General features: G+C 35.6%; 1 protein-coding gene across 1 annotated transcript in view; it reads right to left on the minus strand.

Moving 5' to 3' along the window:
• CCDC102B (coiled-coil domain containing 102B) overlaps window positions 1–15,774 on the minus strand; it is a 245,136-nt gene that overhangs the window by 27,016 nt on the left and 202,346 nt on the right. The window contains exon 7 of the mRNA XM_021099354.1: window positions 6,666–6,836. Within this exon, the coding sequence (XP_020955013.1) occupies window positions 6,666–6,836 (171 nt within the window). The remainder of the gene's footprint in view (window positions 1–6,665; window positions 6,837–15,774) is intronic.

The following is a 15,774-nucleotide window of genomic DNA, read 5'->3' on the forward strand; positions in this document are numbered from 1 at the left end:
AGCCATAAAAAAGAATGAAATAATGCCATTTGCCACAACATGGATGGATCTAGAGATTATACTGAGTGAAGTAAATCAGACAATGACAAATATCATGATATCACTTATTGTGGAATCTAATTTTAAAATGATGCAAAATAAATTATTTACAATAGAAATAGACTCAGATTTCAAAATCAAACTTATGGTTACCAAAGGAGAAACATGAAGGGGAGGGATAAATTAGGAGTTGGGGATTAATGTATATAAACTACTACATATAAAGTAGGTACTAAAGGACCTGCTGTATAGAACAGGGAAATCTATTCAATATTCTGTAATAACCTATAAGGAGAAAGAATCTGAAAGCGCACATATGTATATACGCATAATTGATTCACTTTGCTGTATACCTGAAACCAACACAACACTGTAAGTCAACCATACTCCTATAAAATTCAAATAAAAAAATTCTAAAGGGTTTTTATTGTGCTAACAAATTAGACAATTATATTAGACTTTGACCCTTACACTGAGAATATATTTCATCTATCTCTATCTTTGACCTAGAATTGTCCTTAGCGCTTATATCAAATCTTAGTTCAATGAAGAAATCCATGAATTACTGAATGCATGAATGTCATCTCAAAATTGGGTATTTTTTTTTACCCTTACCATAAAACTTATTTGTCAATTACTATAGTCTAACTCTCACTTCTGCTGCTTGGTTTGTGAATTATAGGCATCTTGGGGCTAAGAACTACTTGACTCCTGATTTAGCACAAAATAGTCACTGAATATTTTCAAGTTTTCTCAATAACAGAAGCCATTACTAAAATATAAATGGAGAAAACAAGAGCAAGTATCGAGTTACACTAAGGGAAAGGAGTTTAACAAAAAGAAGAAACTGAAATTGAGAGTAAATCCAATTAAAACTCAGCAAACTGAGTAATTAAACTCTTAGCTTTATAGACAAATCATTTGATATTTAACTTGCTTTTGCATCAGTTAAGATGCAGTCAAGATTTGCATCAGAAAACAGCCAACATGTTTACAATCTGACCTATCACTGAGAAGCATAGAAAACTGGCAATTCTGAATATATTAAGAGCCATATTACATTTATATATATATATATATATATATATATATATTTTTTTTTTTTGTCTTTTTGCCATTTCTTGGGTCACTCCCACGGCATATGGGAGGTTCCCAGGCTAGGGGTCTAATCGGAGCTGTAGCTGTAGCCACCAGCCTATGCCAGAGCCACAGCAATGCGGGATCCGAACCGCGTCTGTGACCTACACCACAGCTCACGGCAACACCGGATCATTAACCCACTGAGCAAGGGCAGGGATCGAACCTGCAACCTCATGGTTCCTAGTTGGATTCATTAACCACTGCGCCACAACGGGAACTCCCACATTTATATCTTTTAACCCCTAGTTCTACTTAAAAAACCTTTTTTTTTTTTTCTTTCCTGATGGAGAAAAGAAAAATCTATGCAGTTCAAACGAACAATTTGGAAGATAATCAGCTCATAACTTATAGTTGTCTCTCTGTGTCTGTGCATCCAGCCAACCACTTACTATTGAGTAATATTTTCAAATTAAGTAGACCCATACAGTTCAAATGTTCAAGGGTCAACTGTATGTGAAAGTAGTTGTGGTAGAGTGATGTTAAGAAAAAAAAATCCAATGACCTTCAGTAAAGGAGATTTGGTTGATTAAATACATTTATATCCAAGGAAATAAATATTATACCACAGTTTGAAATTTCAAGTATGAAAACTACATAGCAGCAGAAAAACTGATTATGGTAACCGATAAAGAAGAGTTTGTTATTTGCAAATGATGACTGCATTTCTGCATAAAATTGACTAGGCATGAAGTCAACACACTGAAGTAACTTGTGTACTATTGCACTATTATGAAGTAATATGTGATGGTGGTATGATAGTTGACTTTTTTCCCTTTATTTTTCATTCTTTTTTTTTTTAACTTTTGTCTTTTTGAGGGCCATACCCGTGGCATATGGAGGTCCCAGGCTAGGGGTCTAATCGAAGCTGTAGCCTTTGGCCTATGCCACAGCCATAGCAACCAGATCCGAGCTGCGTCTGTGACCTACACCACAGCTCATGGCAACACCGGATCCTTAACCCACTGAGCAAGGCCAGGGATCAAACCCACAACCTCATGGTTCCTAGTTGGATTCATTTCTGCTATGCCACAACAGGAACTCTTATTTTTCCTTCTTTACATGATAAAATATTGCTTAACAAAAGTTAAAATATTCCTGGGCAAGCCTTATCTCATTCTGTCTTCTTAATACTAGTTGGACAATGTAGAGCACTCAGGTGTCTTAGTAATTGTTTATATTATACTCTCTGCTTCTTAGGTCAGAGACATAAATTTGTGAGTTCAGTTTATATCTGTTCTGTCAGTTAAATTTTGCTATCATATAATGTAATATATATTTATAGAATGATTTCAATAAACTAATGAGAAAAGAATGTTTAACTTCTAACAAATATACATCAAATTGGGGTTTTGTTTTATTGTTCATTTTTTGGTAAATTTGCTTAAAGAAAAGCACCTCATCCAAAAGGAATTTTTTAATTTGCTCATTTATTTAATCAGACCCTGAGTTTTCTCTTATGGGTCCACAAATACCTATTTCTCTCTAGTATAGAGGATTAATATCTCATTTCCATTTATTGAAAATTTGTTGACTTGTGGGAGTTGGAAACTTGGTATTTGACAGTTCCAATTAAACATGAATTTCAACTAATTGCAATTTGAAGAATTTGCTACTATGAAATTAAAAAGCTGAACAGAGAAGCCGATGGACTTTTCTTTGCTGCTCAAGATAAGTCAAATTATGGAATTGTTGACTGCTATCTAATGCAAAATCTTATTTCCATGAGGAATATTTTCATTCCCAGCCACCAAAAAGAGCTATGACCTTTAATCAGAGTAAAGCTGAAAACTGACAACTACAATTAAATAATCCAGATTATAATACCCATATGAGTTGATAGTGCTTTGGATCAATCCACTTTGGGAATCAATTGATTGGATACAGAGGTGAAGAACTTTTAAAATATTTTGTGTGTTGAAATATATATTTCAATGTATCTATTTTTAAGCTTCAAATATGAAATATACCCCGATACTTCTCCATATAGAACTATGGTTCCAAAAATTCTATTTCAAAGCAGCACAAATTCCATTTGCCCAAGTCACAGGGCCATGTCTACCATTCATGCTTGAGAACTATATTCCTCCCACAGAAAAGAGCAGTAAATATTTATAAACACACACCTTTTCACTCATTTATACTTTTACATACAATATAACACATCCTCTTGATCTAAACGGTTTTCCTCATTTTTCATAGAAATGTTCACCCTCTCCCCAAGAGAAACTACCTGAACAAACTTCCAGCCACAGCCCAGGACTCAAAGTCAAAGCTCTCATGATAATATCTATGTTAGATCTCAATAGGTCTTCCCTTGCTCCAGAAATCTATGTACTGAGGAGGCAAGGAATTGATATCCTGCCCTCTCATACACATTCAAAATACTGTAGTGAAATTAAAACAATAAAACTGAAATAAACACTTCCAAAGAGAAAGGAGAAATAGACAATATCCATGAAGTCTATCTTGGCAGACGTTACTGGGAGTTCTATTCTCCTTGGAGGATGGAGAATTATTCTTTATTTTGCTTGCTTTCTCTTTGCTGAGAATAGTTGCCTAGTCTGTAGCTTTCTATGATCATTGGCTTTGATCTCTAGGTGGTCCTTTTTTATTCTATAACATGTCCATATCTGACTATGGCTCTGGATGTCATTTCCTCTCAGGATGCTGACAGTGTGCTTAGCCAGCTCCCCGCCCATTGAACTTCAGAGGAATGAAGGGTTCTTTCAGATCTTGAGAAATCCATCTCATCTTAGGCTGGAAGCTTATTTGCCACCATAATTTTCACAAACACTTGGTCTTTTTTTCTTTTGATTCCAGTAAATTCCATATGTCAATTCTCACATCTGCAGTTCTTTGGGAAACATTCCATTGTCTCTGAGCTACTTGCAGTTACCCTGAATTTGTGAGATATTCTGGTAGAGATAAAATTTCATTCTCTTCTCCCTGTTCCATTTTGCTCAGCTTTAAGAATTTACAGAAAATGACCTATTAAGGGTTTCTAACAACCTTGATGGCCACACCATTGATTTGGCCATTGTCTGAAAGCTCAACTTTAATTGTTTAGTATTCAAAGCCATCCTCATTTTTATATATTACCATGTGCAATGCAAATAAGGCCCTAGAAGTCACAGAGCTACTTAACTTTTTGCATTACCTCACATTTGTCAAATGACCCAATAGAAAACAAGAAATACTAGCTACATACTTTCTTACCTAAACACATAAGCTCATTTGGTCCATGATCAGCATTCTGAGATATTACAGGAAATGATATACCAAACCATTTTTTTGCCACACCCACAGTACATGGACATTCTCGGGCCAGGGATCAAACCTGAGCCACAGAGCCACTGCTACGGCAGCAACACCAGATCCTTAACCTACTGTGCTACAAGGAAACTTCCTACCAAACTTTTCAAGACTCCATAAAATGGGTTACCATAGTTCTAACCACCAATAAGTTTTCTCACCACATATTTCTGGCACTGGAGCCAATGTAATATAATTTTAAAATGTAATTTTTGGTTGAGTGACCACACCAGTCAGCTTTAGCTAAGTTTTCCTATAGTAACAAACAAATCCAAAAGGTCAGTGGCTTACCACAACAAATGTGGATTTTTTTTTAAATCCATGTGCATCCATCTGGGTCAGCAAAGGTTCCGCTCCACATCCATTTCATTTCAGAAGCCATGCTGAGAGAATAAAGTCTATTTTGGACCTGCTGGCCTCAAGACATGAGAGATGGCAGAAAAGCCATGTGGGGAAAGGGGCACGGCAGAGCTCTATTTGGGCTCAAAGCCCCTGACAGTAAGTGGCACATGGTGCTTCTGCTCATCAGGCCAAGCAAATGTAACATGTGCCAACCCTGAGGCTGATGATGTGGGGAGAAGGATTCTCCTGCAGGGAGGGGACAACTAATATAGTCCTCCCTAAAACCACATCTGGTTTTTTAAATTACATGATTAAATAGCTGAATCAGATCTTGGGACATAGTACTTCATTAGCCCTACAACCCTGCATCATATCATGATTTCCCTGCTGATGACTCAGTCCCAAGCAATTTCTCAAAGCCTGTATTAGCAAACGCAGAGGTTTATTTCCCACTCCTCCAACACATACTTGTATATCCAGACTATTCACAGGAATAGTGGCTGTGATAAAACAAAAAGCCCAAACCATTTTCCTGGGCCTTCTTACTACATTTCTCTTCTGACTTACTCTCCCACAGTTGAGCCTCACTACACCGGTACTTCATTACAAAGTACATATATATCTTCATTACAAGAGATGTGTCAGGGATGAAGCGCCTTCCAACAAGTCAGCACTCATAAGATCAGGGGATGGTGTATGAGCCTCACTGGTCAAATAATTCGATTTTCATAGGATGTTATTAGATAAGACTATCTGGTTTGCTTGACTAAAATCATTTTGATGAAAAATTAAATCTCAAAATGTGGAATGTGTTCTGCTATTGAATTACCCCTTGGAAAAACAATTCTGTTTTGTTTTTTAAATTTGTTTGGCACTATCTGAAAACAGTCTTTCTAACCAGGGAACTAATTATTTTGGCCCAAAAAGTTGCCTGACAGGAGCAGATGTGGAACCTGGAACATCATCTGAAGTAACTGACACCATAGTGACAGACACTGTCAGGCTGACATCTGAGACTGTGTTCTTTGAAGAAAAATCTCTTTGTTGTTTGTGACTGAAGCTAAAATCACTCCTCCCTGTTGCAGGTGTGCTGTTGAATCATCATACCTAGGCCTTTCCCTTCCAGAAATCTCTTAAACGTGCCATAAACCATTAGCAAGTTGACCTTACATGACAAAATATGATGTCTACATTCTTTTAATGCCAGAGAGCACTGGGAAGAATATATATCATAACACGTAATCATGACATATATCATGTTTCTCCAATATATAGGATTCAAGCTAAAAACACCAAGATTTAATGATATCATGCCATAAACACACACACACACACACACACACACGGACCAAGCTAAAACATATTTGAAGCTACAAGGCAAACATAAAAAATGCACTATTAGCACCGCAAAGATAAGCATATTGTCTACATAATATTTTCCTCTTTTCTTATTTCTGTTGATTTTAGGGCTGCACCTGTGGCATATGTAAGTTCCCAGGCTAGAAGTCGAATCAGACTGCAGCTGCTGGCCTATGCCACAGCCACAGCAATGCTGTGACTAGGATCCAGGCTGCATCTGCAACCTACACCACAGCTCACGGCAACCCTGGATCCTTAAACCACTGAGCGAGGCCAGGGATCAAACCCACAACCTCATGATATTAGTTGGGTTCATTACTGCTGAGCCACAAAGGGAACTCCTGATTTTAGTTTTTAAAATGAGAAGTTTCTATCTCAATTAATGTCATATGCAAATAAAAAAGAAAACACTTTATCTATGTAATCAGATGCAATTTTGAATCTATCCAACATATATTCTACTTATAAATTACCTTCTCTTCTTTTTGGTTGAGTCCCCATTTCAATTCTTCTACTTGAAATCTCAGTTTTTTCACTTCAGCCTCATTTTGATCCACTAGGTTGTTTGTGTGAGTCAGTTCTGCAGCTTTTGCTTGATACTGCCTGCTGAGTGTATGGTAGGCATGTTGAAGACCCAACAATTCCTTTTAAAAGAAACCAGGGATTACTTATTAATGATTTATTCTGATAAAGTCAGAAGGATGGCGACATCTTTGGCAAGATAGAAAAGCATTTTAGGAAGAATTCAAATGAGGCACCTTTTAGGAGGACCTCTACATTTCTGCCATTAAATATTTTGATCAGCATATAACTATAGGTGGAAGATGTCTGTGCATGGGGCTAAAATGGCTAAAACACAATGCAACTCTTTATGTGCTTGAGTGAATGACTCATTTTTCACGTTATGCAAATTTGGTTTTTATGTAAGCTTTCCGAAAGAGGAAATCTCATATCCACAAAGGAGGAATAAAATATAATAAAACTAAGTACAAAAAGAACTGTTCATCTGCTAAACCAGCCTAAATATTAAAAGTTAGCAGATTATCTGCTTTTAATTATTTTTCTAAGAAAAAATGTTTTGTGCTGCTGGACCTGTGCTGTCAATGGCACCCTTTGGAAACCATAGGAATCTGGCTCAGAGACCTGAAGAAAAGGGCTACCCTGTGAAAATATCAGAGTGAATCCACCATGAAATGATTGGCTTGCCAATCACTTTTATCCTAATCAGCACTGTACAAAATATGAATTAATAGGTTACATTAATTGGCTTCAGATTATAATGTAGCTTCTCACTTTTACTAGTCATAGGATATATATTTAATTTCCTGAAAAACACTGTCATAATACTTATAAAAATAATACATAAAATACATATAATACATTAAAAATCACATTAAATGGCATTAGTTAGAATGAATAAATTTTTTTTAGGACAACTAGGTAGACAATTGGAGACAGGATCCTAATCACACCTTATACTGTTTCTATTAGCATTAACAATTTTTTAAAGAATTAAATTTAATAGTAAAAAATAAATCCATAAAGCATTGGAAAATACTGGGAAAAAAATTAGATACTTTTAAAAAAAATTACCAAATAGGGAAACATTTTCTAAGTTTGATACCAAATCATGAGATAATGAAATGATAAATTAAATCACAATTTTGTGTACAGCAAATAAAATAGTAATTCCTACACAGAAAATGTTGACTTATAAGTGAAGGGTTATATCAAGCCTATACAAATTGATTTGATAAAAAAATACACATGGACAAAGTTCAAAGAAAAGAAAATAGAATATCTCTTAAACACTGAAGCTATTCATCTTCACCCAAAACTCAGGAAAACCTTTCCATTTTCTGTACCAAACTGACATAAAATTATAGAAACAGAGAAGAGATTCTTGGCTGCCAGAGATCTAGGGTGGACAGAGGGGTGTGTCAGGGAGAAGTGGGTGTTGCTAAGGGCAGAGCAGGGATCTTGCATTGATGAGAAGCTCTGTTTTGACTGCATCTATCTCACTACCCTGGTTTTGATATTCTACCATGGTTTTGAAAGATGATACTACTAGTGGCAACTGGAGAAAAGGTGCACAGATCTCCAAGTTGTTTGTTACAACTGCATGTCAGTCCACAATTTTTGAAAAATAAAAGCAAAATGAAAAGAAACACACCAAGATGCCATTCCTCATGTTTTCAGACTGGCAAGATTAAAATGTGACAAGATAATCTGTTGGTAAAATGTGAAGAAAAAGATTTATTCATGGAGAAATGTTGACAAAAATCTTTAAAATTAAAAATGCATGTAAAATCCAACCCTGTCATTTTACTTCTAGGAATTATATTCTACAGATAGACACATGGTTAGTTCCGTGAAATTTTGTATGCATATGGATATGTAGTACAGCATTATCTTTGTGTTATTAGTGAATGATTTGAAACTAGTATCATCATAAGATCATATGGATCTGATTAAATAAAGAGCCATTAAGCCATTAAATATAATTTGGTAGCCTTTTGTATATTGACATGATATCTCCAAATAGTCTATTAAGTAAAACAAAATGCACAACAGTGTGGAGCACATGTTACTGCAGGAAAAAAAAAAAAAAAAGCTGATGCAAAGTGAATTTTGATATGATACCATTGATAATAGGCAACCTCTTGGCCTCTATGAAACTCAGAACTCCAACCAGAACAGATAAAACTCCTGTAGAGGTGAGAAGTGGGTATGGACTGGAGAGCAGGACCTGGTGAGAAACTGCTGGCCACCTCTCTGGAAGTCAAGAGAAGGAAAAGGAAGAGGAGTTCTCCAAGCCTCCCAATGTCCCCTGACAATGTGAGTATCAAATAATTGAGAGATTCTTTGAGTCTAATTGCTGTCCTGCATCTCCCACCTCCCCAACCCTCCAAAGGCATCAGAATCACAACCACTGATATGTAAACCTAAGAAATGCCAAGGGGCAGCTGGGGACAGTCAGATATGGACAGGCAGCAAGAACCCTGTTGATGAGGCAAGCTCACAGTCCCTTCACATGTTCATAGTAACCCTGAAGCTTTATGGCTTCATGGCAGTACTTTACCCAATTACGTCACAAACCACATGTAAAGGGCAAACAGATTTCTCCTTTCTTCTTTTCAGAATACACTTTTCAAATACCAAATTATATACATTATGCTTTCACAGAGTTATGTCATAAGGAACATGATTCTATTATTTGAAATGACAATGGGTCATTTAATGATAGATTTTCTTGATCTTGTCAAAGATTTTGCCACAAAAATAATGCAGAGCTTAATGGAAGAATTGTAACAGATTTGCAAAATGATGGCTTTTTCTCAGGAATTATGCACTTAGGTTCAAGGACCTAAATACCTTTGAAATTTAATAAAAATATTTCTCAGCTAGTCAATGCTTTGCCTTTAGGGTTGTACCATTCACTTAGGTTGGTTTAAATAGAGTTAAGTAAACCAAAACAACCTTTCAGATGTGCATATAGGAAGGAAGGGAGGGAGGGAGGTAATAGGGAAAGCAAACATTGCTGTTTGTCAATACAAATTCCATCCCAAACATGTGTTATTTCTGTAGGCAGCCCCCTAGCATTCATGCTCTACTGCTTGTCCATTTGCTCATGGAAAGCCACCTCATTTGCAGGCCCAGGTGGTGGATATGGGTTAATCAAAGTCTCTCCTTTTTGAGCGGTCCCCAAGCCTGCATCATCAGCATCACCTGGGAACTCCATCCAAGACCTACTGAGTCAGAAGCTCAGGAGTTGGTGCCTAGGAACACTAGGCTTAATAAGAAGCCCTCCAGATGTTCCTGATTCAATGCAAAGTTTGAGAACCACTAGTATATGCCAATCATAGAAAGCTTTACTCTTGCCAATAATTGTTTGAGGAAGGTAGATGTAACCTAACTGAGCAATGAAATGGGATGTTTCCTTGGGTGGGAGGAGGTGATCTAGAATGTTTTAGCACTTAAAGACAGACAAGAAAAACAAATGCTGGAGGTACTTCAACGGTCTGGGCCAACAGGAAAATCCTGCTTATAGCTAGTCCACAGACCTGGCTTGGCCACATTTGGTTAGGAGAAAATATATCAAATTGTATCTATAGCAAAACATTTTAATTATGTTCATAGGATACCATTTACTTTCTATTCTAAAAAGATGAAAACCAAATTTCACTTTAGGAGAAAAAATTATTTCATTGATGGAGTTCCCATCGTGGCTCATTGGAAACAAATCTGACTAGCATCAGTGAGGACGCAGGTTCAATCCTTGGCCTCACTCAGTGGGTTACGGATCCGGCATTGTGGTGAGCTGTGGTGTAGGTTGCAGATGTGGCTCGGATCGATCCTGCATTGCTGTTGTGTAGGCCGACAGCTACAGCTCTGATTTGACCCCTAGCCTGGAAACCTCCATATGCTCTGGGTGTGGCTGTAAAAAAAGACAAAAAAAAAAAAAAAAAAAAAGAAGATATCTTTAAAAAGTCAGTTTAGGGTGAAAGGGATCCATGTTAGAGAGGTACCTACTATCACTAAATTCTTTACATACCTTTGCTCTCTTTCTTCCTTTCTATTTTCCCTACTAAGCCTCAGAGAGGCAAATTTCTTATGGCCAAACTAGCCATAAATTACTCCTGTTCTTTTCATTGTATCAAAACAATATCCCACGGCTGGCTTTAATCTTGTTAACAGAATTTATCTTCTAAGACTTCACAAATTCTTTGACATTTTACTTCATTAATTCACCATTAGCCCCATTTTACTTTCTGGAAAGAGATGAATTTCTTTTTTAATTCTCAAAGCTATGGCCTTGCTACTGCACATACATTTTTTTTGTTATCCTCATGTTGAGGTTCCGCCCACCCCCAGTTCTTTCTTTGAATACATATTACAGTAAAGGATGAAGGCATCAGGATCACAAACCATAATCCCTTGCCTATGTTTGATGCTTTTATCTGAAATCTCAATTTCTCCTGTAGCTTGCTTATAGACCTCCAGTTGGAAGGCATCCAAATAGATGTTCATTTAAAGAGTTAATTTGCATATAAAAAGAGAATTAAGTAGATAATGAAGATCCATGTGGACTTTTAGAACAAGCTTATTCTAATATATTTTTAATACATAAAACCCTGATGTGATATATTTTGGCAGAGAAAAATCTGAATATAAATTAAACACACATAAAAATATGCAGTACTAGAGAGTATTTGTCAGCATGTAATCCTCTAGAAATCTAAAGCTATAAAACTGAACAGTAAATATAATTCATAATCTTTTTATAAGTCGATATGAATAATAATGGGTCGATATAGAAAATAAGCATATACAATGTGTTTGTATAGAGATATTTTTGATAGGTTAATATTAGTTCCTCAAATAGATTGATTCTGTTTCTAGTGATCTGAAGAATTTGATAGCAGATTTTAAATTTCGTATATGGCTTATGAACTCATGCATTAGTTTATGCTCTTGTAAGTAAGGATATTGCTTTCTACCTAGAATTAATATTGTAGCTGATACTTCCAGTACTGAAGCTTAACTGATTTTGATTGTGCCAAGCTGACAGAACTAAAATGCATTTTCTCATTATTGAAAATGACATAATGAAAAGATGGTAAAAATGAATCAAACATGCTTATATGCACTAATTTGAAGAAAAAATTGACATAGAGAAAATTCTAAAGTATTATTCTGTTATTTCTGTTTGTTCAATTTAAAAAAATCCATAGAAAATTAGAAGTTTGTGTTTCTATAATTTCAAGCATTCCTAACAATAGTGTACTGAAAAGTGGAGAACCTGAAATTCACAGTATAATATATGATTCAACTATATTTAATAGAAACACTGGAAATAACTTGCTTATGGCCTGTTGATAGTTGCTAGACTCCACCTGTGAATAATAATGCTCTCAACAAGGGCAAGTTTTCTCAAAAATTGACTTGAACACATTAGATGTTATTACAATCAGGTCCATAAACTTAAATACATTAAAAAACACACAATCTCATTCAAATTAAGTGTATTACAAAAATATCCTGTAATACCTGCTTATTTATTAGGGTACATGTCAATATTTATATCTTCAATCCTGACCTCAAGAAATACAGAAATCAAAGGAATGTATATTTTAATATAATTAGATGTTATTCATAAACATATTTATGATACTTGGTGTCAGATTATAGCTCTAAAAGGAGATCATTCTGGTGGGCTTAAGTAGCATATTAGAGAGTTCACTTAATATCATATTCATTAAATATAAATAGAGTAATTTCAATACTAGTTACAGAGTTGACACATTACCAGTCTTCATTCAATGAGTGTCTTACTGAGTGTCTACCATGTGCCAATGCCGGGATTCTACATTCTACATGTCAGAGTAAACAAGGCAGACACAATCTTTAATCTTACAGACATTAAATCCAGTAGAGATAACAGATAAAGGCAATAAAATAGGAAAATTTTCCACTGTAACAAGTACTAAGAAATAATCAAATGAATAGATAAGGAACACTTTATGAGGGGTGGATGATAAACAGGGAAGATCTGGTGTGAGTGGATGCTATCCTGTGCCCTCCAGATCCTACTTCAGGAATGGGAAGATGTATTCCACCAGCTGCTGGAAATGTTATCTGATTACACCCCTTTCCCCTTGGCTGTAAAGAACCTCCTTTCTAAGTCCACACACCCTTTCTAGGGCAGCCTGGTCATTGTAGCAGTATGCTCTTCTCACCCTAATTTGGGATAGCTCCAAAGACCTTATCCCAGGTTTAGAGGTACCTAGTGGTACAACTGTCATCACTTAACCCAGGCCTACTTCTCCCTGTCCTGTGCTGCCTGGTCCTTTTCCCCATAGGTATCATGCTTCCTAATAACTTCCTACATTTTGCTATCTGTCACAGGTAGCACAAACAAACATCCAGCATCTCATGGCTATCACCTGGGGAGATCTATCCTACAGAATTAAATACCGTAGTAAAAATGCCATGAACAAAAAATAGATGATAGGGGTTCCCTTTGTGGTTCAGCAGTTAAAAAACACAACCAGCATCCATGAGGACACAGGTTCGATCCCTGGCCTCACTCAGTGGGTTAAGGATCAGGTGTTGCTGTGAGTGGTGGTATAGGTCATAGAAGTGGCTTGGATCCTTTGTTGCTGTGGCTGTGGTGTGGGAGCTGTAGCTCCAATTCAACCCCTAGCCTGGGAACCTCCATACGCTGCAGATTCAACCCTAAAATAGCAAAAAAAAAAAAAAAAAAGATGATAAAAACTTCACTGAGGGAGTAACGTAAAAATGGTGCAAAGCTATAATAGTTTGACTACACTGTGGCACAATATTGTGTATGCACACATATAATTCCTAACTGAAAAATATGCCTAAGTTTAATTGTAAAGAAATTTTTGAACACAAATTATAAGAATTAAATTCCATGCTAAGGCACTTGAGACTTAGTCTATAAACAGAGTGTCAGGTTTTTTGGAAAGAACAAAATATTCACACCAGTTTTGAAGATAAATTTGATCAAAAGTATAGGTTAACAAAATGGCAACAAGTACATACCTATCCATAATTACTTTAAATGTAAACTGACTAAATGCTCTGATTGAAAGATCTGGAATGGCTGGATAGATAAAATAATAGGACCCATATATATGTTGCCTACAAGAGATTCAGTTTGAATCTAAAGATATACACAGACTGAAAGTGGGAGGATTAAAAAAGGTATTCTATGCTAATGGTAACTAAAAGCTTGAGTAGTAATAACTGCATCAGAAAAAAGAATTTTTTCTTATTTTTTAATTTAGTATCTATATGATATGATGGATGTTTACTAAACTTATTGTTAATCATTTTTATCATGCACGTAATTAAAATAATTATGCTGTATACTTTAAACTTATACAGTGCTATATGTCCATTGTGTCTCAATAAAACTTGAAAAAAGAAAACATGTATCATAATGGTCAATATGAGAAATTATGAAAAAATAAACTGGGATAGGGAAATGTAGATAAACAGCAGTGGAAAAATATTAGTGATATTCTTTGGTGAAGGTTTCACAAGAATATTGGTTCATTCAGAGTAAAGGTGTCAAAATTAAATTTGTTTACACTAAGATTGGGAGGATGTTGCTTAAAGTAGCTTAGGCAGAAACAGTCACCAAAGAGACACTTTGAAAAAAGGTAGTGACTTCAACTTTTTCATGTATCTTGAGGTATTAGTAGGCTATCTACATGCATTTTTATGTCAAGAGATAAGAATTCTCACCTGTAATTCTGAAGAAAGAATATGCAGACATAAGGCTTGAATATATGTGGGTATGATGAGCTGAAGCCCAGAGAATGAAAATCAAATGCTGAAGTATGCTTTTATTCAATGCCACATATAACTAAACAGTTGACCAAAAAATGTTTGTTGAGCATGTACTAAAATGTCTTGGATAGTCAGTTATGTCAATAGTTCCCATAATATTCAAATTGTTAGAAATATGAAAAAGCTCCACTAATTTTAACTTCTTTCTAAATCCTAGTTTCCTCATCTGTAAAATGTAAGTAATAGTAATTTCAAAGAATTGTAGCCTTTAAATGACATGTATAAAGTCATTCGTGACACAATAATTAAACATAACAGGATACGTAGAAAACGTGGCTAGTGTAGGCTAGTTAGTTTTTTCAAAAGCGAGGTGCCACTAATACAGAGTAGAAAGAGCATCTCAGCAAGTGATACTAGGGACTGGGCTCTTTTTATCTTTCTGCTTTTTCCTATAGCTAGTACATGTTTTTTTCCTTAAGCTTCACACAGGATAATCACAAAATATCTGCTGCGTCTTGCTGGCAAGGAAGTGGGAAGGGAAGGAGCAAGGATAAAGTGGTTTTCTCCAAGTGAGAATTTACCTTTTTGTTAAGGTGACCTCCTAATATGTTATGGGGGGAAAATGTTAAAAACATTGCACAAAATATTGGGGGGATAAATAGAAATATATTCAAAGTTAGATATACTAAAAACAAACTGAGAAACAACAAAGACTAAGAGAGATTATTAAAGCACAGAGAAAATATTAAAGTACAGAGAGATTGTGGGAAATAAAAATATGTAAAAAAATGAACAGTAGGGGGTTAACATACTTAAAAAATAGGGCAACCACAAATCAAAACCAAATATTACATTCACAAAAACTAAAAAGTACTCAAGCATAAAATAAATGGAAATCATCCAACCAAAAAAAAAAAAAAAGAAAGGGAGAAAGGAGAAACACAGAATCAATTGAAAAACAAGGTTTAAAATGGCAATAAATACATCTCCATCAATAATTACCTCAAATGTCAGTGGACTAAATGCTCCAATCAAAAGATACAAAGTAGCAGATTGGATAAAAAAGCAAAAAACCTACAATCCTCTGTCTACAAGAGACTCACCTCAGGGCAAAGGACACATATAGACTGAAAGTGAGGGGATGGGAAAAGATATTTCATGCCAATGGACAAGAAAGGAAAGCAGGAGTTACAATACTCATGTTAGACAAAATAGACTTCAAAATGAAGGCCATAAAGAAAGAGAAAGAAGGAATTCCCC

This window comes from Sus scrofa, chromosome 1 (assembly GCF_000003025.6).
Source record: "Sus scrofa isolate TJ Tabasco breed Duroc chromosome 1, Sscrofa11.1, whole genome shotgun sequence".
Taxonomy (NCBI): Eukaryota; Metazoa; Chordata; class Mammalia; order Artiodactyla; family Suidae; genus Sus; species Sus scrofa.